The sequence below is a fragment of the Rhinopithecus roxellana genome, chromosome 1 (assembly GCF_007565055.1).
Source record: "Rhinopithecus roxellana isolate Shanxi Qingling chromosome 1, ASM756505v1, whole genome shotgun sequence".
In the NCBI taxonomy this organism is placed as follows: Eukaryota; Metazoa; Chordata; class Mammalia; order Primates; family Cercopithecidae; genus Rhinopithecus; species Rhinopithecus roxellana.
Window position 1 is genome coordinate 80,791,472 of NC_044549.1, and position 27,273 is coordinate 80,818,744.

The window sequence follows — 27,273 nt, forward strand, 5'->3', positions numbered from 1 at the left end:
ATTCACAGCTGAATTCTACCCGAGGTACAAGGAGGAGCTGGTACCATTCCTTCTGAAACTATTCCAATCAATAGAAAAAGAGGGAATCCTCCCTAACTCATTTTATGAGGCCAACATCATCCTGATACCAAAGCCTGGCAGAGACACAACAAAAAAAGAGAATTTTAGACCAATATCCCTGATGAACATCGATGCAAAAATCCTCAATAAAATACTGGCAAACCGGATTCAGCAGCACATCAAAAAGCTTATCCACCATGATCAAGTGGGCTTCATCCCTGGGATGCAAGGCTGGTTCAACATTCGCAAATCAATAAACGTAATCCAGCATATAAACAGAACCAAAGACAAGAACCACATGATTATCTCAATAGATGCAGAAAAGGCTTTTGACAAAATTCAACAGCCCTTCATGCTAAAAACACTCAATAAATTCGGTATTGATGGAACGTACCTCAAAATAATAAGAGCTATTTATGACAAACCCACAGCTAATATCATACTGAATGGGCAAAAACTGGAAAAATTCCCTTTGAAAACTGGCACAAGACAGGGATGCCCTCTCTCACCACTCCTATTCAACATAGTGTTGGAAGTTCTGGCTAGGGCAATCAGGGAAGAGAAAGAAATCAAGGGTATTCAGTTAGGAAAAGAAGAAGTCAAATTGTCCCTGTTTGCAGATGACATGATTGTAGATTTAGAAAACCCCATCATCTCAGCCCAAAATCTCCTTAAGCTGATAAGCAACTTCAGCAAAATCTCAGGATACAAAATTAATGTGCAAAAATCACAAGCATTCTTATACACCAGTAACAGACAAGCAGAGAGCCAAATCAGGAATGAACTTCCATTCACAATTGCTTCAAAGAGAATAAAATACCTAGGAATCCAACTTACAAGGGATGTAAAGGACCTCTTCAAGGAGAACTACAAACCACTGCTCAGTGAAATAAAAGAGGACACAAACCAATGGAAGAACATACCATGCTCATGGATAGGAAGAATCAATATCATGAAAATGGCCATACTGTCCAATGTTATTTATAGATTCAATGCCATCCCCATCAAGCTACCAATGAGTTTCTTCACAGAATTGGAAAAAACTGCTTTAAAGTTCATATGGAACCAAAAAAGAGCCCGCATTGCCAAGACAATCCTAAATCAAAAGGACAAAGCTGGAGGCGTCACGCTACCTGACTTCAAACTATACTACAAGGCTACAGTAACCAAAACAGCATGGTACTGGTACCAAAACAGAGATATAGACCAATGGAACAGAACAGAGTCCTCAGAAATAATACCACACATCTACAGCCATCTGGTCTTTGAGAAACCTGAGAGAAACAAGAAATGGGGAAAGGATTCCCTATTTAATAAATGGTGCTGGGAAAATTGGCTAGCCATAAGTAGAAAGCTGAAACTGGATCCTTTCCTTACTCCTTATACGAAGATTAATTCAAGATGGATTAGAGACTTAAATGTAAGACCTAATACCATAAAAACCCTAGAAGAAAACCTAGGTAGTACCATTCAGGACATAGGCATGGGCAAGGACTTCATGTCTAAAACACCAAAAGCAACGGCAGCAAAAGCCAAAATTGACAAATGGGATCTAATTAAACTAAAGAGCTTCTGCACAGCAAAAGAAACTACCATCAGAGTGAACAGGCAACCTACAGAATGGGAGAAAAGTTTTACAATCTACTCATCTGACAAAGGGTTAATATCCAGAATCTACAAAGAACTCAAACAAATATACAAGAAAAACCAAACAACCCCATCAAAAAGTGGGGAAAGGATATGAACAGACATTTCTCAAAAGAAGACATTCATACAGCCAACAGACACATGAAAAAATGCTCATCGTCACTCGCCATCAGAGAAATGCAAATCAAAACCACAATGAGATACCATCTCACACCAGTTAGAATGGCAATCATTAAAAAATCAGGAAACAACAGTTGTTGGAGAGGATGTGGAGAAATAGGAACACTTTTACACTGTTGGTGGGATCGTAAACTAGTTCAACCATTATGGAAAACAGTATGGCGATTCCTCATGGATCTAGAACTAGATGTACCATATGACCCAGCCATCCCACTAATGGGTATATACCCAAAGGATTATAAATTATTCTACTACAAAGACACATGCACACGTATGTTTACTGCGGCACTATTCACAATAGCAAAGACTTGGAATCAACCCAAATGTCCATCTGTGACAGACTGGATTAAGAAAATGTGGCATATATACACCAGGGAATACTATGCAGCCATAAAAAAGGATGAGTTTGCGTCCTTTGTAGGGACATGGATGCAGCTGGAAACCATCATTCTTAGCAAACTATCACAAGAAGAGAAAACCAAACACCGCATGTTCTCACTCATAGGTGGGAACTGAACAATGAGATCACTTGGACTCAGGAAGGGGAACATCACACACTGGGGCCTATCATGGGGAGGGGGCAGGGGGGAAGGATTGCATCGGGGAGTTATACATGATATAAATGATGAATTGATGGGTGCTGACGAGTTGATGGGTGCAGCACACCAACATGGCACAAATATACATATGTAACAAACCTGCACGTTATGCACATGTACCCTAGAACTTAAAGTATAAAAAAAAAAAAAAAAAAAAAAAGAATAGTGGCTGGTATACAGCAAGTGCTCATAAGTGTTATATAAATTATTTCATTACAAAAAAGCACTACATCTTACTAAGTGATTTTTTTTAATAACAAAAGGTTTTGATGTCTGAAGGGGTAAATAAACCTGGGCTACACCTAAAACTTGGCTATCCTGAATGAATCATGCCTTCAGAACTTTTTAAAAAAAAATGCTTTATTGAAGAGAAATTCACATTAACAGAAAATTGACGATTTCAAAGTGAACTATTCAATGGCATTTAGTACATTCACCATGTTGTGTAACTACCACCTCTATCTACTTTCAGACATTTCTGTCATTCCAAAATAAAACCCCTTACCCATTAAATAGTTTCTCCCCAATCTCTCAAGTCCCCAGTCCCTAGCAGCCAGAGATCTGTGTTCTGTCTCTGTGGATTTGCCTATTCTGGATATTCCATAAAAGTGGAATCATACATTATGTGACCTTTTTTCGTCTAGCTGCTTTCACTGAGCATGTTTTGGAGGTTCCTCTACATTGTAGCATGTGTAAGTACTGCATTCCTTCTTATGGCTGAATGTCATTCCACTGCAATACATACAAATGGCTGAGTGCTATTCCACTGTAATACAAACAACATCATTTTTTAATGCATTCATTTGTTGATGAGCACTTGGGATGTTTTCACATTTTGGCTACTGTGAATTGTGCTGCTATGAGCATGTATGTACATGTATTTGTTTGAATATCTGTTTTCCATTCTTTTGGGTATATACCTGGGAATGGAACTGTAGGGTTATATGGTAATCCTACATTTCACTTTCTGGGGAACTGCCACAGTGTTTCCCCACAGTGGGTGAACCATTTTGTATTCCTACCAGTAATGTACAGGGATTCCAATTTCTCTACAACCTTGCCAACACTTATTCCCATGCTAGTGGGTATTAAGTGGTACCTCATTGTGATTTGAACTTGCATTTCCCTAATGGCTAATGATATTGAGCATATTTTCATGTGTTTGTCTACCATTTGGATATCTTATTTGAAGAAATGTCTATTCAAGTCCTTTGACTATTTTTAAATTGAGTTGGTCTTTTTGTTGTTGAGTCTTAAGAGTTCTTTATACAGTCATCCCATTGGTATCCACAAAGGATTGGTTCCTAGGACTCTACATGGATACCAAAATCTGCAGATGCTCAAGTCCCTTATATAAAACAGTTTAGTATTTACATATAATCTATGCACATCTTCCAATATACCTTAAATCGTCTCTATATTACCTACAATACCTAATACAATGAAAATGCTAGGGAATAGTTATACATACTGTTTATTTCTATTACTTTTATTGTTATATTGTTATTTTTTTTTTTTTTTTTTTTGCAGAAGAGAATCTATTGTTTTTTTTTTTTTTTTTTTTTTTTTTTATTATTATACTTTAAGTTCTAGGGTACATGTGCATAACGTGCAGGTTTGTTACATATGTATACTTATGCCATGTTGGTGTGCTGCACCCATCAACTCGTCAGCACCCATCAATTCATCATTTATATCATGTATAACTCCCCAATGCAATCCCTCCCTCCTCCCCCCTCCCCCCTCCCCATGATAGGCCCCAGTGCGTGATGTTCCCCTTCCCGAGTCCAAGTGATCTCATTGTTCAGTTCCCACCTATGAGTGAGAACATGCGGTGTTTGGTTTTCTCTTCTTGTGATAGTTTGCTAAGAATGATGGTTTCCAGCTGCATCCATGTCCCTACAAAGGACGCAAACTCATCCGTTTTTATGGCTGCATAATATTCCATGGTGTATATGTGCCACATTTTCTTAATCCAGTCTGTCACAGATGGACATTTGGGTTGATTCCAAGTCTTTGCTATTGTGAATAGTGCCGCAATAAACATACGTGTGCATGTGTCTTTGTAGTAGAATAATTTATAATCCTTTGGGTATATACCCAGTAGTGGGATGGCTGGGTCATATGGTACATCTAGTTCTAGATCCTTGAGGAATTGCCATACTGTTTTCCATAATGGTTGAACTAGTTTACAATCCCACCAACAGTGTAAAAGTGTTCCTATTTCTCCACATCCTCTCCAACACCTGTTGTTTCCTGACTTCTTAATGATTGCCATTCTAACTGGTGTGAGATGGTATCTCATTGTGGTTTTGATTTGCATTTCTCTGATGGCGAGTGACGATGAGCATTTTTTCATGTGTCTGTTGGCTGTATGAATATCTTCTTTTGAGAAATGTCTGTTCATATCCTTTCCCCACTTTTTGATGGGGTTGTTTGTTTTTTTCTCGTATATTTGTTTGAGTTCTTTGTAGATTCTGGATATTAGCCCTTTGTCAGATGAGTAGGTTGCAAAAATTTTCTCCCATTCTGTAGGTTGCCTATTCACTCTGATGGTAGTTTCTTTTGCTGTGCAAAAGCTCTTTAGTTTAATTAGATCCCATTTGTCAATTTTTGCTTTTGCTGCCGTTGCTTTTGGTGTTTTAGACATGAAGTCCTTGCCCATGCCTATGTCCTGAATGGTACTACCTAGATTTTCTTCTAGGGTTTTTATGGTATTAGGTCTAACATTTAAGTCTCTAATCCATCTTGAATTAATCTTCGTATAAGGGGTAAGGAAAGGATCCAGTTTCAGCTTTCTACTTATGGCTAGCCAATTTTCCCAGCACCATTTATTAAATAGGGAATCCTTCCCCCATTTCTTGTTTCTCTCAGGTTTGTCAAAGATCAGATGGCTGTAGATGTGCGGTATTATTTCTGAGGACTCTGTTCTGTTCCATTGGTCTATAGCTCTGTTTTGGTACCAGTACCATGCTGTTTTGGTTACTGTAGCCTTGTAGTATAGTTTGAAGTCAGGTAGCGTGACGCCTCCAGCTTTGTCCTTTTGACTTAGGATTGTCTTGGCAATGTGGGCTCTTTTTTGGTTCCATATGAACTTTAAAGCAGTTTTTTCCAATTCTGTGAAGAAAGTCATTGGTAGCTTGATGGGGATGGCATTGAATCTATAAATTACCTTGGGGAGTATGGCCATTTTCACGATATTGATTCTTCCTATCCATGAGCATGGTATGTTCTTCCATTTGTTTGTGTCCTCTTTTATTTCACTGAGCAGTGGTTTGTAGTTCTCCTTGAAGAGGTCCTTTACATCCCTTGTAAGCTGGATTCCTAGGTATTTTATTCTCTTTGAAGCAATTGTGAATGGAAGTTCATTCCTGATTTGGCTCTCTGCTTGTCTGTTACTGGTGTATAAGAATGCTTGTGATTTTTGCACATTAATTTTGTATCCTGAGACTTTGCTGAAGTTGCTTATCAGCTTAAGGAGATTTTGGGCTGAGACGATGGGGTTTTCTAAATCTACAATCATGTCATCTGCAAACAGGGACAATTTGACTTCTTCTTTTCCTAAATGGATACCCTTGATTTCTTTCTCTTGCCTGATTGCCCTAGCCAGAACTTCCAACACTATGTTGAATAGGAGTGGTGAGAGAGGGCATCCCTGTCTTGTGCCAGTTTTCAAAGGGAATTTTTCCAGTTTTTGCCCATTCAGTATGATATTAGCTGTGGGTTTGTCATAAATGGCTCTTATTATTTTCAGATACGTTCCATCAATACCGAATTTATTGAGCGTTTTTAGCATGAAGGGCTGTTGAATTTTGTCAAAAGCCTTTTCTGCATCTATTGAGACAATCATGTGGTTCTTGTCTTTGGTTCTGTTTATATGCTGGATTACGTTTATTGATTTGTGAATGTTGAACCAGCCTTGCATCCCAGGGATGAAGCCCACTTGATCATGGTGGATAAGCTTTTTGATGTGCTGCTGAATCCGGTTTGCCAGTATTTTATTGAGAATTTTTGCATCGATGTTCATCAGGGATATTGGTCTAAAATTCTCTTTTTTTGTTGTGTCTCTGCCAGGCTTTGGTATCAGGATGATGTTGGCCTCATAAAATGAGTTAGGGAGGATTCCCTCTTTTTCTATTGATTGGAATAGTTTCAGAAGGAATGGTACCAGCTCCTCCTTGTACCTCTGGTAGAATTCAGCTGTGAATCCATCTGGTCCTGGACTTTTTTTGGTGGGTAGGCTATTAATTGTTGCCTCAATTTCAGAGCCTGCTATTGGTCTATTCAGGGATTCGACTTCTTCCTGGTTTAGCCTTGGGAGAGTGTAAGTGTCCAGGAAATTATCCATTTCTTCTAGATTTTCTAGTTGATTTGCGTAGAGGCGTTTATAGTATTCTCTGATGGTAGTTTGTATTTCTGTGGGGTCAGTGGTGATATCCCCTTTATCATTTTTTATTGCATCTATTTGATTCCTCTCTCTTTTCTTCTTTATTAGCCTTGCTAGCGGTCTGTCAATTTTGTTGATCTTTTCAAAAAACCAACTCCTGGATTCATTGATTTTTTGGAGGGTTTTTTGTGTCTCTATCTCCTTCAGTTCTGCTCTGATCTTAGTTATTTCTTGCCTTCTGCTAGCTTTTGAATGTGTTTGCTCTTGCCTCTCTAGTTCTTTTAATTGTGATGTTAGAGTGTCAATTTTAGATCTTTCCTGCTTTCTCTTGTGGGCATTTAGTGCTATAAATTTCCCTCTACACACTGCTTTAAATGTGTCCCAGAGATTCTGGTATGTTGTATCTTTGTTCTCATTGGTTTCAAAGAACATCTTTATTTCCGCTTTCATTTCGTCATGTACCCAGTAGTCATTCAGGAGCAGGTTGTTCAGTTTCCATGTAGTTGAGCGGTTTTGATTGATTTTCTTAGTCCTGAGTTCTAGTTTGATTGCACTGTGGTCTGAGAGACAGTTTGTTATAATTTCTGTTCTTTTACATTTGCTGAGGAGTGCTTTACTTCCAATTATGTGGTCAATTTTGGAATAAGTGCGATGTGGTGCTGAGAAGAATGTATATTCTGTTGATTTGGGGTGGAGAGTTCTATAGATGTCTATTAGGTCCGCTTGGTGCAGAGATGAGTTCAAATCCTGGATATCCTTGTTAACTTTCTGTCTCGTTGATCTGTCTAATGTTGACAGCGGAGTGTTGAAGTCTCCCATTATTATTGTATGGGAGTCTAAGTCTCTTTGTAAGTCCCTAAGGACTTGCTTTATGAATCTGGGTGCTCCTGTATTTGGTGCATATATATTTAGGAGAGTTAGCTCTTCCTGTTGAATTGATCCCTTTACCATTATGTAATGTCCTTCTTTGTCTCTTTTGATCTTTGATGGTTTAAAGTCTGTTTTATCAGAGACAAGGATTGCAACCCCTGCTTTTTTTTGTTCTCCATTTGCTTGGTAGATCTTCCTCCATCCCTTTATTTTGAGCCTATGTATGTCTCTGCATGTGAGATGGGTCTCCTGAATACAGCAGACTGATGGGTCTTGACTCTTTATCCAGTTTGCCAGTCTGTGTCTTTTAATTGGAGCATTTAGTCCATTAACATTTAAGGTTAATATTGTTATGTGTGAACTTGAACCTGCCATTATGATATTAACTGGTTATTTTGCTCGTTAGTTGATGCAGTTTCTTCCTAGCCTCGATGGTCTTTACATTTTGGCATGTTTTTGCAATGGCTGGTACTGGTTGTTCCTTTCCATGTTTAGGGCTTCCTTCAGGGTCTCTTGTAAGGCAGGCCTGGTGGTGACAAAATCTCTAAGCATTTGCTTATCTGTAAAGGATTTTATTTCTCCTTCACTTATGAAACTTAGTTTGGCTGGATATGAAATTCTGGGTTTAAAATTCTTTTCTTTAAGAACGTTGAATATTGGCCCCCACTCTCTTCTGGCTTGTAGAGTTTCTGCCGAGAGATCTGCTGTTAGTCTGATGGGCTTCCCTTTGTGGGTAACCCGACCTTTCTCTCTGGCTGCCCTTAAGATTTTTTCCTTCATTTCAACTTTGGTGAATCTGGCAATTATGTGTCTTGGAGTTGCTCTTCTGGAGGAGTATCTTTGTGGCGTTCTCTGTATTTCCTGAATTTGAATGTTGGCCTGCCGTACTAGGTTGGGGAAGTTCTCCTGGATGATTTCCTGAAGAGTGTTTTCCAACTTGGTTCCATTTTCCCCCTCACTTTCAGGCACCCCAATCAGACGTAGATTTGGTCTTTTTACGTAATCCCATACTTCTTGCAGGCTTTGCTCATTTCTTTTTCTTCTTTTTTCTTTTGGTTTCTCTTCTCGCTTCATTTCATTCATCTGATCCTCAATCGCTGATACTCTTTCTTCCAGTTGATCGAGTCGGTTACTGAAGCTTGTGCATTTGTCACGTATTTCTCGTGTCATGGTTTTCATCTCTGTCATTTCGTTTATAATCTTCTCTGCATTAATTAGTCTAGCTGTCAATTCTTCCACTCTTTTTTCAAGATTTTTAGTTTCTTTGCGCTGGGTACGTAATTCCTCCTTTAGCTCTGATAAGTTTGATGGACTGAAGCCTTCTTCTCTCCTCTCGTCCAAGTCATTCTCTGACCAGCTTTGATCCGTTGCTGGCGATGGGCTGCGCTCCTTTGCAGGGGGAGATGCGCTCTTATTTTTTGAATTTCCAGCTTTTCTGCCCTGCTTCTTCCCCATCTTTGTGGTTTTATCTGTCTCTGGTCTTTGATGGTGGTGACGTACTGATGGGGTTTTGGTATAGGTGTCCTTCCTGTTTGATAGTTTTCCTTCTGACAGTCAGAAGGACTGTCTGTTGGTCTGTTGGAGATTGCTTGAGGTCCACTCCAGACCCTGTTTGCCTGGGTATCAGCAGCAGAGGTTGCCGAAGATAGAATATTGCTGAACAGCGAGTGTACCTGTCTGATTCTTCCTTTGGAAGTTTCCTCTCAGGGGTGTACTCCACCCTGTGAGGTGTGGGGTGTCAGACTGCCCCTAGTGGGGGATTTCTCCCAGCTAGGCTACTCAGGGGTCAGGGACACACCTGAGCAGGCAGTCTGTCCGTTCTCAGATCTCAACCTCCGCGTTGGGAGATCCACGGCTCTCCCCAAAGCTGTCAGACAGAGTCGTTCGCGTCTGCACCGGCTCCCGCTACTTCCCCTGTTGGTCTTCAGCTGTGCGCTGTCCCCAGAGGTGGAGACTACAGAGACAGGCAGGCTTCCTTGAGCTGCTGTGAGCTCCACCCAGTTCGAGCTTCCCAGAGGCTTTGTTTACCTACTTAAGCCTCAGGAGTGGCGGGCGCCCCTCCCCCAGCCTCGCTGCTGCCTTGCGGATAGATCGCTGCAGACTGCTGTGTTAGCAGTGAGGGAGGCTTCGTGGGCATGGGACCCTCCCGGCCAGGTGTGGGATATATTCTGGTGTGCCTGTATGCTTACAGCGCAGTATTGGGGTGGGAGTTACCCGATTTTCCAGGTGTTGTGTGTCTCAGTTCCCCTGGCTAGGAAAACGGATCCCCTTCCCCCTTGCGCTTCCAGGTGAGGCGATGCCTCGCCCTGCTTCAGCTCTCGCTGGTCAGGCTGCAGCAGCTGACCAGCACCGATTGTCCGGCACTCCCTAGTGAGATGACCCCAGTACCTCAGTTGAAAATGCAGAAATCACCGGTCTTCTGTGTGGCTCGCGCTGGGAGTTGGAGACTGGAGCTGTTCCTATTCGGCCATCTTGCTCCGCCCTCCTATTTTTATTTTTTTTTCCTGAATATTTTTCATGTGCACTTGGTTGAAAATCTGTGAATGGGGAATCTGCAGATATGGAGGATGGACTGACTATATTCTTGGTACTAGAATATACTAGAATGTTTTCTCTCTATGTATTCATATATAAACCAGGACACATATCGTATCAGATATACAATTTGCAAATATCTTCTCACATGCTGTAGGTTGTCTCTTCCCTTTCTTGATAGTGTTCTTCGATACACAAAAGTTTTACATTTTGATGAAGTCCAGTTTATCTATTTTTAAAAACTTTGTTGCTGTGCTTTTGGTGTCATATCTAATACTATTGACAATGCAAGGTCATGAAGATTTACTTCTCTTTTTCCCTAAGAGTTTTACAGTTTCAGCTCTTATATTTACGTCATGGAAACATTTTTAGTTAATTTTTGTATATGATATGTGGTAGGAGTCCAACTCATTTTTTTGCATGTGGATATACAGAATCATTTGCTGAAGAGACTATTCTCCCTCTATTAAATGGTCTTATAGCCCATTTTGAAATCAAATGTATGGTTTGTGTATTAGTTCCTTCTCAGGCTGCTATGAAGAAATATCCAAGACTTCGTAATTTATAAAGGAAAGAGGTTTAATTGACTCACAGTTCTGTATGGCTGGCAAGGCCTCAGGAAACTTACAGTCATGGCAGAAGGGGAAGCAAACATGTCCTTCTTCATAAAGCAGCAGGAGAGAGAAGTGCTGACCAACGAGGGGAAAGCCCCTTGTAAAACAATCAGATCTCATGAGAGCTCACTATCACAAGAACAGCATGAGGGTAACTGCAGCCATGATTCAATTACCTCTCTCCGGGTCTCTCCCACAACACATGGGGATTACGAGAACTACAATTTAAGATAAGATTTGGGTGGGGACACAGCCAAACCATATCAGTTTGTTTCTGGACCCAGTTCTATTCAGTTGGTCTATATGTCAATCCTTATTCCAAAGCCAAATTGTTTTGGTTACTGTAGCTTTGCAGTAAGTTTTGCAATTGGGAAGTGTGAATCCTTCAACTTTGATCTTTATTTTCAAGATTGTTTTGGCTATTTGGGTTCCCTTGCTATTCTACATGAATTTCAGATCAGCTTTTCCATTTCTGCAAAAAAGGCCACTGGAATTTCTAGAGAAACTGCATTGAATCTGTAGATTGCTTTGGGTAATACTGACATCTTAACAATATTAAGTCTTCCAATCCATGCATGTGAGATGTCTATGTATTTAGGTCTTCTTTAATTTCTTGCAGGAATGTTTTATAGTTTTCAGTGTACTGTCTCCTTCTTCATTACATTTATTCCTAGGTAGTTAATTATTTTGGATGCTATTGTAAATGGAATTGTTATTTTTAGAGTTTCTGAGAGATGAGGTTCTATTATAAATAATATTTTATAAATGTTTAATTTTAAAATATAGTAGATATTTTAATCAGAATAATTGTGAGTCTTGATATACAGATATTCATGACCCATTTTTGTGGGTTCTACTATTGGCTGCTGGGCACCTCTGTTATACTAAGACCACACCCCCTTTCTTGTCCTGAGGGGATTTGCTAGGAAAGGGCATTTTGAGTTCAACACCACTACAGGAAGGTATAGAAATACAGACTTAAACCAATGAGATTTGGGTATGATGTGCATTCACCTGATTTGGAGATGAAAACAGAGGTGAGGAAACATGCAACATAAGAATAACAAATATTATTACAACTAATAATACATACTAAAACCACAAAATCATTCTGATTATTGGTGGAGGTAAACTTGTGCACTGTTGAGGAAAGAACAGTCAGAGGCCTGGTCTTGAATTCCATCTTGTGTGACCGCAGCACAAAATGCCTCACTTCCATGGGACTTCTTTTATTTATCTGTCTAATTAAGACATTGGATTCCAGCATCTCTAAAGCCCCTCCCTGTTCAGTGAGTGTATTAAGGCTAGATGTCAGTGTTTCTAGATTCTCCGTGGCCTTTGAAGGAATAAATTTTCTTCACATTGCTTGACACTCAATAAAGGTTTTATTGAACCGAGAGAGTGAATGGATGAATAGTTAAATAAATAGCCAATTTTTAATTCATTAGTTAATCAAACATTTATGGTAAGTTACCAGTTCCAGGTCTTTTGCTAGAGACAAAAACATGAAAATACAGGGTCTATGCCTTTCAGGGGCTCTTAGTCTGAAATCATACCTTTAATTTTTCTCCTCTCACATTTCTGAACACAGAATACACAGAACATAGAGCACAGAATATTTGAGAAAGAGCCCTGAACTGGGGAGTCAGGAGACCTGTATCATCATCATTGGTGTAGCATATCTTGCTTCACAGATCATAACTTGATCTTCTCTCTTCTCATTTCTCTCCTCTGTCTTCCTTTCACTTAACCATCTACACAGATATTATCATTGCTTGTTCTTCTCTCCTTGTTTTTCTCCTCTTTCTCTTATCTATCTACATACCCATTCTGGTTTTTATTTTAAACACAGAAAAATTATATGAGTTAATCAATAATTCAGTCATACAAATGCCTAAAAATGCCAGCTCATGTCTTCTCAAGAGTCATAAAAGTAATAAAGTAAATCGAATCAGTATGCTTTACTACTTGTCCAGCAAAAGTCATTTCTCTGGAAAAGTGAAAACTGATTAATTGCTTGAAGCAAGGTTCCAAAAAATTCACTTTCTATTATATCTCACCGTGTAAAGAGACAATAGAAAGGAATTAGGCAAAATTTCCTAACTTGGGTGAGTTTCAGAAGTTCTAGACTGAAATGATAGCAGTTTAAACAATCCAAGGACAATAAAGTACTGAGCTCAAGTAAGCACTTAATACAATATTTTTAAATGAAATCCCAGTGTGGAATTTAAGAAATAGGTTAAAAAGTTTCCTATGATAAAGTTCTCAACACAGACTAATCAGTCTTTGCAGAATAAAGACAAAAAGATATCTGCTACTTATTGCAATATAGACACCCTCAACACAGCCAGTCACCAAATCTTGGCATTCTTACTCCATGGCATCTCTTGTATCTTACCTTTTTAAATTTATCTCTCTTCTACCAGCACATGAGAAACAGTACACTGAAATAACTAGGAATATGAGCTAGGAACCCTACTGCAAGGTTCAAGTACTGGCTGTACTACTGAAGAATTGTGTGACATTGTGCACATTACTTGACCTCCCCATGCCTCAGTTTTCCTATATATAAAATGGGGATAATGGCAACACCCATCTCACAGAGTTGTTATGAACATTAAATAAGTTCATATCTATCAGTGTTTAGAACTCTGCCTAGGTCACATCAAGAAGTAATGCTGTAATCATCACCACAATTATCATCATCACCATCTCCACTATCATCATCGTTATCACAATCATTGCATCACTTCTACTGCCCACCTCCTTGACCAAGGACACTCAATTTGTCCTATACTATGTTATCCTTTGTCCTTTTATGTGTAATTGTCTTCATAACAAACTCTTGTATTAACTCTTCTAATGTCTATAATTACACACAGAACTCAGAGGACAGGAACTGAGCTCTACATCTTTATGTCATCCTAAATATGCAGCCTAGTGTTGCAATATTGTATTATACCTTCCACCCTGCCACAATACTGAACTTGTTCCTTAAGCATACGAGATCCTTTCATGATGCCATGACTTTATATATATATGCCCTTTTCTCTGCCTGAAATGCTTTTTCTACTCATTTTCCTATTTGCATTGGTTGGAAAATAATTATTAATACTTTTCCTTCAAGATGCAGTATAGGGCTAGGTGCAGTGGCTCACACCTTGTAATCCCAGCACTTTGGGAGGTCAAGGAGGGATCATTTGAGCCTAGGAATTCAAGACCAGGCTAGGCAACATAGTGACGCCCTGTCTCTACCCAAAATAGAAAAAATTAGCTAGGCAGGTGGTACACACCTGTAGTCCCAGCTAATCAGGAGGCTGAGGTGGGAGGACAGCTTGAGGCTGTCTGCAGGGAGGCTGAGGCTGCAGTGAGCCATGATCATGCCACCGCACTACAGCCTGGGCAATGGAGTGAGACCCTGTCTTAAAAACAAAAACAAAAAACAAGATGCAGTTTGGAAAGTTAATTTCCTAGATCAGTATCTCCCAAACAGTGGCTATGGACAGATACTAATCCATGAAGTCATTTTCACTAGTCTATGGTGAAAATGTCAGCCTCCATTCCTAAATTAAGACCTTCTTACTTTGTGCTTCGTGTGTGAGTGTGTGTGTGTGTGTGTCTGTGTAAATGTCCTTTCATTTAATGAAACAATCAGAATAACTGTAGTTTTTCTTGTTTGTGTGTTTTAATCTTCCAATTTGACAAATTCATATGTCGGCAACCTATGGTAGTCAAGGTTTTCTTAACTTGACAGGTCTGTGAAATCCAAGTGCCTCACGAAACGGCTCTCTCAAGTAAGGGGCAAGTGCTCTAGACTCTCCTCTTACTGCTAAGTAAGCCCATCAGGGAAGTTACCATTGGGATTTAATCTACTATTACATGTAAGGTTTCTTGCCAGACCCTGAGCAGGGAAGCAGGGGCTGCATCATCCTGGTGTCTGGTGAATAGAAGACAGATAAATGTTTAACATCTGCACACTGCATTATCATTTATGCACATCCACTTTTGTATTTAATTGGATCTCTACAATAACCTTATAGTAATCAATGAGAAAGCAAAGCTCAGAGATGTTCAGAACTCACACAAAACCACCAAAGTTGCTGCAGGATCACAGCAATGGACTGTGTGGGAACATTAAGTCATGTCTTAGGCTCTACAATACCAACTTAACTTTTCTAAGATGTACTTGGTTTACACACTTTGTTTGCACTGGAAATACAATAATAGCGCTTTACCTAATCAAGGAATAAGTATCATCATCATTTTACTGATGAGGAAGCTGAAGCATAAAGATAGGGTGTGTATAAGGTGAAGTACTGGCAGCTAAGATGAAAGGAATACAGGGTTATACGCCACAGCACCTTGAACCACAGTGTGCTTCCCCATGTCTATTCAGAACATTTCAGGCAATCTGAGAGGCTACATTCATAAGGTTTCTTGTCAGGCCTTCCAAACACCTGAAAGAAATCACACCAATGCTTGTTCTTAGACTCCCTTACGGATTATCCATTCACTTTTAATAAAATCAATTTTTAAACATAATAATATTTATATTATTTAAAAGCTCCAGTGATACTACAAAATTATAAGAAAAAAATCACTGTTACCCTTTCACCTAAGGCTGCCCTTACATCTCCCTTGTCCCAAAGTCTTGCAATGCAGAGGTAAGTATTTTCAAGTCTTTCAGTTACATCTTCTAAATCTTCCAGTGTTTATTTCCATACTTATAAATAGTAGCCTTGTACTGACATTTTTTCACCTATCAGTTTTGGATAACACCTCTGACTTCAATTTTGAAAAACAGAGGATTCACCATTCTTAAGACACCACACCATTTTCCTTCCCTCCTCTCATCCTTCTAATATGATTTTTCATAATTTTTGGATAAATTCTTATTCAGTGTTTTACATTACTAAGATCATACTAAAAAGTTTATACTACACACATAATAGAATGGTGAAATATCCAAAACAGTGACAACACCAAATGCTGGTGAGAATGTGGAGTAACAGGAACTTGTATTCACTGCTGGGGGAAATGCAATACAGTACAGCCACTTTGGAAGACAGCTTGCAAGTTTCTTACAAAACTAAACAGGCTGTTACCACACAATCCAGCAATCACATTCCTTGGTATATCCAAATGAGTTGAAAAGTGTGTCCACAAAAAAACCTACACAAAAATGTTTATAATAGCTTTATTCATAATTGCAAAAGCCTGGAAGCAATGAAGATGTCTTTCAATAGGTGAATGGATGAATAAACTGTGGTACATGTATACAATGGAATATTATCCAATGCTAAAAAGAATTGAGCTATGATGCTATTAACAGACATGGAGGAACCTTAAATGCATATTACTAAGTGAAAGAAACCAATCTGAAAAGGCTACATACTATATAATTTTAACTATGACGTTCTGGAGAAGGAAAATTAGGGAGGCAATTTTAAAAGATGAGTGGTTGCCAGGGGTTGGGGGAAGAAATAAAGAAATAGCTGCAGCACAGAAGACCTTTAGGGCAGTGAACCTATTCTGTATACTATAGTACTAGACACAGGTCTTTACATATTTGCAAGAACCCAAAGAACGTATAGTACCAATAATGAATTCTAATGTAAACTATAGACTTTGGATGATAATGATGTCTCAATGTAGGTTCATCAATTGTAACATATGTACCATTCTGGTATGCATGTTCACAGTGGGGAAGGCTGCACGTGTGTGGGGACAAGGGACATGATGAAAACTCTATACTGCCCGCTTCATTTTGCTGTGAGCCTAAAACTGCTAAAAAAAGAAAAAAGTCTACTTAAAAAAAAGTTGTGCACATCTGAACTACATGATATATTACGATATTTCTTCTCTTGTACAACTTTTTGTTTTCCTTGATGTTGATTATTGTTTTGTTTTGTTGCAGGTTTTCTACATTTCTAACATTAATTATTTCTAAATCCTCCATTAGCACTACAACATCACAATCAATTTTATTCTTCATGTTCAAACACATCATACTCTATGTGATACATTTTTTTCCTGGAGACTTTTCTCCTGAAAGTTTCCATTTTTCTGCTAAACTCTGGACAGTCTGCCTATAGATGTGCTGTCCAAGAGTCATCCTTTGAATTCTTTTGAGCTTAATTCTAGAAATCCCTTTGCTTTTTTTTCTTAAAGACTTTACTTTTTTGTTTTAAATTAAATTAAACTTAATTTAATTTAAAGTTCTGGGGTACATGTACAGGATGTGTAGATTTGTTACATAGGTAAATATGTGCCATGGTGGCTGGTTGCATCTATCAACTCATCACCTAAGTATTAAGCCCAGCATGCATTAGCTATTTTTCCTGAAGTTCTCCCTCCTCTTGTCCCCTACTCCCCAATAGGCCCCAGTGTGTCATTCCCCTCCCTGCGTCCATGTTTTCATTGTTCAGCTCCCACTTATGAGTGAGAACATGCTGTGTTTGGTTTTCTGTTCCTGTGTTAGTTTGCTGAGGATGATGGCTTCCAGCTTCATCCACGTCCCTGCAAAGGACATGATCTCATTCCTTTTTATGGCTGCATAGTATTATTCCCCGGTGTATGTGTACCACATTTTCTTTATCCATTCTATCACTGATGGGCATTTGGGTTGATTCCATGTATTTGCTATTAAGACTTTTTTGGAGCAGATTCTTTCTTTGCTTTTCTCCTGGATGAAATTTTCTGTTTCTTGATTCCTATATACTTCTTTTTCTTCACCTACTCATTCATTTTTGTGGAGAATATCTTCGAGATATTTTCTGAGAAACGATGTAAATAAGTTTTTGAGGCCTTGTATCTTCATTCTGCATCATTTGATTGATAGACTGGATGTATACAGAACTTTAGGTTGATAACAATTTTTCCTTAGATTTTTAAAGGTAGAGTTTCAAGGTCTTGTATCATCTAATGTTGCTATTAAGAAGTTAGATAACATTCTTATTCCCAATCCTTTGTACATAAATTGTATTTTTTTTCAATTGTGGAAGCTTAAAGGATCTTCTCTTTATCTTTCCTGTTCTAAAATTTCACAGTGGTGAGTCTTTTTCATTAGTTGTTCTGGCATGTGATGAGCTATGTCAATCTGAAATTATCTGTCCTTGAATTTTGGGAAATCTTACATTTCTGTTTCTTCTAGTCTCTCTTTCTGGAATCCTTTTACTCTGATGGTGAACTCCCTGGACTAATACCTAATATTGTTAGCATTTCCATCCTATTTTCAGTCTTTTGCACTTATTTCTCTTATTTTTTGGTTTTATATCTTCAGAGGAAGAAAACACCATCTAGAGCCTCAAAATATTTCCTAAGTTTTTGATACCCAATGTCCATCATTCACTCAAAACTTATTAGGCATACCAAGAGACAAGACCAAGGGAAAAATAAACAGATAACAGAACTAGGCCTACATATAGATCCAAATATTGGAGTTGTGAGCTAAATGCTTTAAAGTAACTTTGATTAACATATTTGACAAATTTGTTAACAAGATGTAGAACTCCATCTTATGAATGGAAACCACAAAAAAGAATCAAATGCAAATTCTAGAATCAAAAAATAAAGTAACTGAAATTAAGAATGCTGAAGTATGCATTCATTCTGCTCTGAGATAAATGCCTACATGCATGCCCCAAGAGAATAGAAGAATGCTTCTAACACCATTATTCATAACAGCTGAAAATGGATAAATAAAATAAGGTATATCCATTCAATAGCATACTATACAATACTGAAAATCAGAAAATTACTGTTATGTGCCACAACATAAATGAATCTCACAAACAGTGTTTAGTACAAGAAAGTATACATGAAATATGTACTATGTGACTCCATTTCTATAAATGTAAAAGATAGGTAATATTAATCTGTTAGAAGCCAGTATAGAGGTTACCTCTTAGGAGAAGGGAGAAAGTGATGATTGGGAGGAGACATAAGCAGGCTTGTAGGATGCTTGTAATGCTTGGTCTGGGTGGTGGTTACAGAAATGTGTTCACTTTGTGGTAAGACCTCAAGTTGTACACTTATGTTCTGCATGTTTCTACATATATATAAAATTTATAATATAGTAACACAATATACCTCAATAAAATGTTTATTGAAGTAAAACAAAAACACATTATTCTTATTTTATAGATGCAGTATCTTTTCTTAACTCTGAAAAAAAACATAGATTTTCCCTACCATATCCATTTCCTTCTTGTTAATTTTGATATCAAGTGCCTGATGCACCCATGTTCAGAAGCTCTCTGATTCAGTTTCTCCAGAGACTAAATCTCCTGTGGGTTGGTTATATGGAGTTAGAGCAGGAACCTGGGGTCCTCCTATAGCAACCTATACAGAATTTTGGCCAATCTCCCTGTTTTCAGCCCTCATCCTTAGCCTGCCTTTGCCAGTATGTAAAGCTGCAAATTCTTGAGCCTCTCTGAAACTCCTTGGCAAACCTCTCTATAAGCCTAAAGGTTTCAGCTTTCTTTGCTCTTCTAAGTCATTACTTAATGTTACAAAATTTACAAATGTCTCTAGTCTGTTATTGTCTCCCCTCCTATATTCTTTATTCTGGTGGATTTATGCCTTTTTTATTCCTATCTTGTAATTTTAGTGGGGCTTGAGGAAGGATCGGAGATTGAAACATGAATTCACTTTGCTATGTTTGATCCACTTTTTTTTTACATTTATTTTAAAATATTAATCAGGTTATGATTCACCTTCTATGATCTGATGTACACTGCACAAATATTTCTAAAAATTTTGAGGCTTCTTATTCGCTGGGTGCCATTTAAAAAAATGAAATATTTCACTTTCTCGTATAGTCTGTAAGTGGTACATAAGATGAACAGCCACACTGTGGTGTGTGATCTCTTTGGAGAGCTGTTAATACACTGCTGTAACTTATTATCAAATGAAATTTATAGGCACAGTGTCCTGTTCCACAGAGTGAGCCACATCAAGATTTCTCAGGTACTCGCCCAGATGGAGCAGTAATCTAAAGTCTAGATAGAAACTTCTAAGTAATCACCTTTGACATCTTATATGCAGCCCTGCTTCCTGGACTTCTAGAAGAATTGATTTAACAAATAATAATCTCAGATGAAAATCAAAAGGAGGCATCAGTATTCTTTCAATACTTTTGGTTGTTTAAAGCCATCTTAGCAGTATGGTGTGCTACCTTATGAATTCCAGGGAGCTGAGTTACCTGCAGAGTATATTTATAAATCAAATTATGAACAATTAGTGTAAATATTTCTAGTCTCTCTAGAAACATGAGGAAGAAGTCAACTCTTTTTCCATTTTAACTTGATCACTAGAAAATTAATATGATTTCTCCCAAATGACTTCCTGAAATGTACACAGAGTAATAAGACAGCATAATGGACAGAGATTTTTGGATGCCCAACATCTTTTGCATACCCTTCCTAATTTGGTGACTTTCCTACACAATGAGTCCTGCCTCCTTAGTCAGGAATCAGACGTTGCTTTGCCTGCCTCCCTTGTGTAGCATGCAACCTAGATTCCACAGATCAGAAATAGCCACACCAAACGTTTTCAGTGGAGACAAATATGAAGAAAAAATATCTACTTCTGATAAGGGTGACAGGGAAGAAAACATCCTACTTTCTGGGGCTGCTGTAACAGAAATTATGGAACTTATAGCCCAGCATTATGATGTGACTTATGGAGTCTCTGTATAGCTGCAGTAGCTCCTGGCAGTGGGTAGGGGTGGCAAGTGGATGGGGTTGTCCTTAGATAAGTCTTGTGGTAGAGGCTGGATTCTTCTTGGCTATAGGCTCTAAGCTGACTCTCTAAATATCCTTGAGATTCTATGAACTGTCTAATTTCCTTAAACAAATTCATTTTCTTTTTCAACCACCCAAAGAGGATTATGTTGTTTGTAACTAAGGAGCCTAAGACAGATAGCAAGTGTTACCATAAAGAAAAAAGAAAACGACCACAAAGAGAAGATTAATACATTTTTTGTGACATTCAGCTATAGTAAAAATAAACATTTGATCCAGAACAAAGAAATCAGCATGACTGTGGACAAATTTACTTTAGCAGACATAAACTGCTACCAGAAACTCATACTATCCCAAAGGTACGGCTAATTTTAAAAATACATCAGAGAATTAAAAAATCTTGATAGCAACCTGAACGTACCATCTTTATCAGCAGTATCTTGAGGCTTTGATTTTAAGGTGAAGATCTTCCGTAGCTTACAGTTAGCTGAGACAACAATTCCGTCCAATGACTGGAAAACTGCCCCCTTGAATATTTCACTGGTGAATGCCACCAAGTCAATGCATAGATTGCACCACTAAAATAGAGAGATGCAAAGAAGAGTAAGTACCTTTCATTATCACATAAATGAACAAGCCATCTATATGCAGACATTCAGAGAGTTGAGGCAGTTATCTTGATCAGCAGGCCCCAAACTGATTTTCCCCTTTAGGTAGATTTATCTCTGTTTTGGCTTAAAAACGGACCTGATCTTTCCAAAGAAATCACCATAATTCTAAATTATACATTGGTCATCAGACTACAGAATTCCCATCATGAGACAACACTATGACAACTTTGGGAAAGAACTCTCTATCTGTAGGCAAGCATGCCAGCAGAAGCTAACTGCAGGTGTGTTAGATCACTTACATCTTGAAAATCAGAGATAAGTAGCCAATTGTTCCTTCAAGGGGACTCATTTGATCACAATTAGCCACTCATATTTGTTGAAAAAGGCATGGATGAAATTAGAAGCTGGGTTTAAATTGTGGTCAGTACTGTCTACTTATAACCAATTAACCTATCGTACAGAAATAGATTCTTCTAAAGAATTTGTAATTATGCCTGGTATTTGCCAGTTTTCAAAGTACTCTTTTAGGGACTAATTTCTGCCCATTAAACAATTAGGCCCCTCAATACTTCATCAAACGAATTTTCTAAATGGTTAAAGAAAATGAAAAAAAAATCATTTAGCAAGAAATGAAGACTTTTTTTTTTTTTTTTTTTTTTTTTTTTTTTTGAGGCGGAGTCTCGCTCTGTCGCCCGGACTGGAGTGCAGTGGCGGGATCTCAGCTCACTGCAAGCTCCGCCTCCCGGGTTTACGCCATTCTCCTGCCTCAGCCTCCCGAGTAGCTGGGACTACAGGCGCCCGCCACCTCGCCCGGCTAGTTTTTTTTTTTTTTGTATTTTTAGTAGAGACGGTGTTTCACCGTGTTAGCCAGGATGGTCTCGATCTCCTGACCTCATGATCCGCCCGTCTCGGCCTCCCAAAGTGCTGGGATTACAGGCTTGAGCCACCGCGCCTGGCCAAAATGAAGACATATTTAAGACTATAGGACAAAAGCCAGAAAAATAATTTTTGAAATGAAAAGTAGTATTAATATTTTATGTGTTTCTTTTAAAATATTGGGCTCTTCCATTATTTGCTTAGAAGCAAAGTTTACATAAGGTCCTGTGTGTGTGTATATATATATATATATTTTAAAGACAAATCTTATCTATCTAGGAATGCTGATTTTAATATGGAGGTGAACCTTAGGTTGTTTCCACAGTAGAAAAAGTAAAAGACACCAAAATACATTATTTATTAAATACATGAAGAGTATTTTCTGCATAGATGTCTCAACAGTAAAATTACATTTGCAGGCTGTGGCAATGCTCTGGTCTTTGTGGAGAAAGGAGCCTGGTGTCAGCAAAGGCAGCATGTAGACTGAGAGTAAAGTAATAGTGTGATTGGCTTGACTGGCAGAATGTTGAACACCAGAGAGGAATGAAGTAATGTAAGATGGCCCAATGAGGCCAGGTTTCAGAGCATCCGGATAGGGTAAAGCATCATTGTGGCTCTTTACAAAAGAATGTGCAAAAGCAGAGTGTTGAGAAGTTTGGACAAACCATGATGCAGGAATATTTTGAGGTGGGAGATGGGGTTGGTCGGGGAAAGGAGGCAGAATGGAGAGCACCAAGGCACAGAAAGACTAGCTCGGTCCCTGTCAGTCATCTAAACACGAAGTAAGGAGGGCTGGCTAGGAAGCTGATGTAGGAAGTAGAGTATAAGGGACAAATCCAGTAGATACGCCACAGAGTGGAATGCTGTGGCTTGGTGAAATGCAGGTTATAGGGGATGGATGCGTTGGGGTTTCTAGATATCCAATCATAATTATTAACCTTATTATTATATTAGCATTATTATTGTTGTATAAATGTGGTTCCTAGTCCTAAAAGATTTCTTATCATGCCCCAATCCCAACCATTTAGCTGGTTCATCAGTCAGAAATTCCAGTGACCCATTCTTCCCCACACATGCTGAGTACCTATCACGCGTTAGACTCTGGGCTTGGCTGCAGGGGTACAGACATAAATAAGACAGCCCTTCCAGTCTGGGAAGGAAGGCACACATGTGGTATCTACCTAATACAGTTACTACAGAGGGAGCTCATGGTGGGGATGTGGGGAGGTTTAGGAAAGCCTTATTTGAAAAAAACATAAAAAAAATTGTATTATGGTATTATATGCAAATATAAGCCAGATAGCACCAAAAGTTTCATACAAAATACAGTTCTTTGTCACCCTACCCTCATCTAATCATACTGTAGACTCATTTAACTGTTTCTTCCCTTTGTATTTTAAAGTAATGCCTCTTGATTCATCAATTTTAGACACTATCTACTGACTTCCTAATATGGTAGATAAGACTTAGCTAGCTAATACCCTGCTTCCCCTACTTCATCCTCCCTGGATAATTATTTGTTTCTCATTTGCTCTCATTTTTTCCCTTAAAGTCCATATTATTGTTTTCTTTTTTGTGACTATGTAAATACTGTATACAACTGAGCCAAGTGGCTCTCCATGATTACCTTTTCCTTCCTTATACAACTTTAAAAATATCTTTACAGTTAACCATTGTTTTTTAAAATTATGTGCTTTATTTTCTTTGACTCTAAGTCTTCCCATCTAGGAAAGACTTGGAAGTGACAACTGAGTTTGGTTTTGAACAACAAATACATTTTCCAAGCCCAGTGTGGCATGGACATGACATGCTGGGCATTTCTTCTCGGGGTCCTGCCCCTTTATTACCTATTTAGACCATCTCCAGCTGGCTACACTGCCAGCTCTGCTTGGGAGTCAGTTCCAACCTCCTTCAAAAACTCTGAGTTCTAAGAAACCAGATCCTTACCCACTATACACTTTTCTTATCCATCATGGTCATGCTCCTTTTATTCTTTCAACCTGGATTCATGCTTCGTGGAATGTACTAAACAAATAACGGTATGCATATGTGTGTGTGTGTATGTATGAACACATGAAGATGTGTGTGTATGTGCACTGAGTGTGGGCATTGAGTGTATGTGTGCATGCTTACACACATACACTCAATCTTTCATTTTATAATCATTCAACAAATAAATGTCTGGGAACTGATGACTTTATTTAATGAATCAATTTCCTGGGATACAGATGGGGGTGGTTTCTAAAAAAGACGGAAATAACTTTCACAAATCCCCCTTGGTTAGAGGGAGCAGAAATTATTTTTTGGTTTAGCTGATACTGATAAAGCTTCCAATTTTCATATGCTTCAACAAATAACTCATTGTTCATATAAATGCTGTGATATATTTTCTGAAATATTGGAAAAGTGTATAAACTCTCTACTACCAACAGGTAGATTATCTGAATTACAGCTGAACTTTATAAAATATTACTTTCATTATTCTTGATGATATTCACTCTTAAAAATCCCTTTTTGACATCTTTCTTGATCTCTAATTACTATATTCCTATGTGCAACTCTAGTCCAGCAAGAAATAACTTGATCTAAAATGTCCATAATTATTGGTCCTTCTGATGCATAAGAAGTATGCCAAAGAAGACAGAAATCTGAAAGAGAAAAGACAGTTCTATTCAGTATGTTGCTTGGATTAATAAGTAAGTTTATGCTATTTATTTCCGGCATGGAATTTTGCATAAAGGAGTTGACTGGCAAAGGGTGACAGAATGATTCAAAGTATGAATTTCTAGTTTTTACTAACTCATGTTTGGAATATGGCTTTATTACACTGTTGAAAGGAGTGCAATTCTGTGAACACACACACACATACCCCACAAGTTCTAGTGCATCAAATAATAAATCCTTGGGGGCATATTTTTGATTCCCTATGCTCCTATTCTCTGCCATTACTATAGAAAAGATCTCAAGAAATTAGTTACATTTGTCAGTGCAGAAAAAGCCTGTGTTACTAACAGTGCACAGTTCTAGCCAGCACTGTCCTTCCAAAAGGAAATGACAAACAAGAAACCACAATTTCATACCCTGGCAATCCTAAAGTACATCACTTCACAGAGTTTTAGAACCTCATTCTGTTTTCTCACTCCCATAACGGTATATAGAGACCAGGGTCTTATGATGTTTATTCTTGTGGCTTTAAAAATAATTTTTCACTTTAGTTATAATTTCTCGATAGAAAATCAGCTTACAATGACCTTATTCATCTCCATTACTATATTGTGTTTAATAAGTGGTATAAGCAGAGATTGAAATTGTAATTTTATATTTACAAGGTTAGAAGAAGCAATTACCTATTACTAATGTATTAAAAACATTTTCCCTAGGAAAAGCAAATCATGACAAGTCCTTCTACGGAGAGAGGGGAGGAGAGGAAGGAAAGCTGGGGCTGACAGAGCTGCCAGACCTTGCTTTTGGCTGAACCAAGAAAGGGCAAGTTTCTTGCAGAAGTATTGTCACAATACCTGTTCAGCAATCCGTGTGTACCTCCCAATTCCTACCCACATGGAGCAAACTATCTCTTATTGAAATCATAGTTTCATCCTCAAGCCACTTTCACCGTGCCCCCTAAAATTCTTATTTATGAAAAGTACTTACATTCTCTGCATTTTTCTAAGAGTCTTAGACACATTACTATCAGTGAAACATAGCTTTTTTCTGAGATATTACTTCTCCTTCAACTCTGGAGTTGAAGTTCACTTATGGGGTTCATTTGTGCTTCTACAGCCCTCTATTTTGAGGTCAAGGAGCTGGGAGGCAGTGGGAGAGGGTGTGCACTTCTGACTTGGAATTCTATCATCTTTGAAGCCCAAGGCATTGCAAAGACAGGCTCCACTACCCTTTTAGCTTTACCAGTCTTTATTCAATCACTCCCTGGACATTCCTGTCACTCCTACAGATGCACCCACACAGCGTCCTCTATTCACACTCCTGAAAAAAGCTGGACCCAGGTTCATCTCATCTTCTAACATCCTGTTCAACATCCTAATGGTCCTTTAACTCTTTTTCCTTCAAAAACCTGCCTCTCCTCTGTTCTGAATCCACTCATAAGGTTACATTTTGAGACTTAACTTCATTATTCTGAATTCATTCACTTTTAAAATTTTGAACTGGACATTATTTTAATTATCAAGTCACACAGTCTATTTTTAAAAAATCTGTTTGGAAACTGCCTCTAGTTAAACCATACTGCAACTCCTTTGAAATATATTCTCCCCAGGGATGCAAGAGTCTGGGCTCTGGAGCCAAACTGTCTGGATTTGGATACCAGCCTGCCTCACCACTTACTAGTTATATAATGTTCCCAGTTACTGAACCTCTCTGAGCCTCCTTTTCCTCATTTATAAAACGGTGATAATAACACATGTTCCTCATATAGTTGTTTGGATTAAATGTTTAAGTACATGCAAACACTTATAATAGTACCTGGTATATCATTTGTGCTCAATAAATGTCAACCACAAAATCTTTCTGGCTTTCATACTATGAAATGCACAGATGTTAAGGATAGAATTCAATTAGTTTTGACCATATCATACACCTGCATACCACATCCCATCAAGATATAGGATGTTTTAATCACCCCAGGCAGATCCTGTGCAGCTTCCCAAATAATACCAGAACTCACCTCTCATAGGGGCAACCACTGATTTCTTTCACCTTAGATTATTTGTGTTTGTTCTGTAACTTTATATAAATGGAATCATAGTAAACTGGTGTCTTTCATTCAGCATAATATTTAAGGCTCATCAGTGTTGTGTATATTGGTAGTTTTTTCTTATTTTGCTGAGTAGTACTCCACTTGGTGAATACACCACAATTTGCTCATTCTTCTGTTTTGAACAGTTAGCTTATTTAAAGGTTTTGGCTATTATGAATAAAACTGTTGTTATTGGTATCTGTGCCAATACCACAGTGTCTTAATTACTTAGGCTTTAAACCAAGCCTTGAAATCATGAGATATAAGTACTTTTTGGAAACTGTTTTGACATATTCTAAGTCTTTTGACTTTCCATATAAATTTTAGAATTGGTCTGTTAATTTCTGCAAAAACAGCCTGCTGAGATTTCAACTGGAATTAGATTGAATCTACAG

At 38.2% G+C, this 27,273-nt stretch overlaps 1 protein-coding gene and 1 long non-coding RNA gene across 4 annotated transcripts in view; one reads left to right on the top strand and one right to left on the bottom strand.

Moving 5' to 3' along the window:
* The window catches only part of C1H3orf67 (chromosome 1 C3orf67 homolog), a 317,333-nt gene that overhangs the window by 148,531 nt on the left and 141,529 nt on the right, over nucleotides 1-27,273 (bottom strand). For all 3 annotated transcript variants that reach the window (XM_030927040.1, XM_030927037.1, XM_030927031.1), the window contains exon 6: nucleotides 21,060-21,216. In XM_030927040.1, the coding sequence (XP_030782900.1) occupies nucleotides 21,060-21,216 (157 nt within the window). The remainder of the gene's footprint in view (nucleotides 1-21,059; nucleotides 21,217-27,273) is intronic.
* Nucleotides 1-27,273, top strand: part of LOC115896436 — a 223,519-nt gene that overhangs the window by 85,558 nt on the left and 110,688 nt on the right. The window lies entirely within an intron of this gene.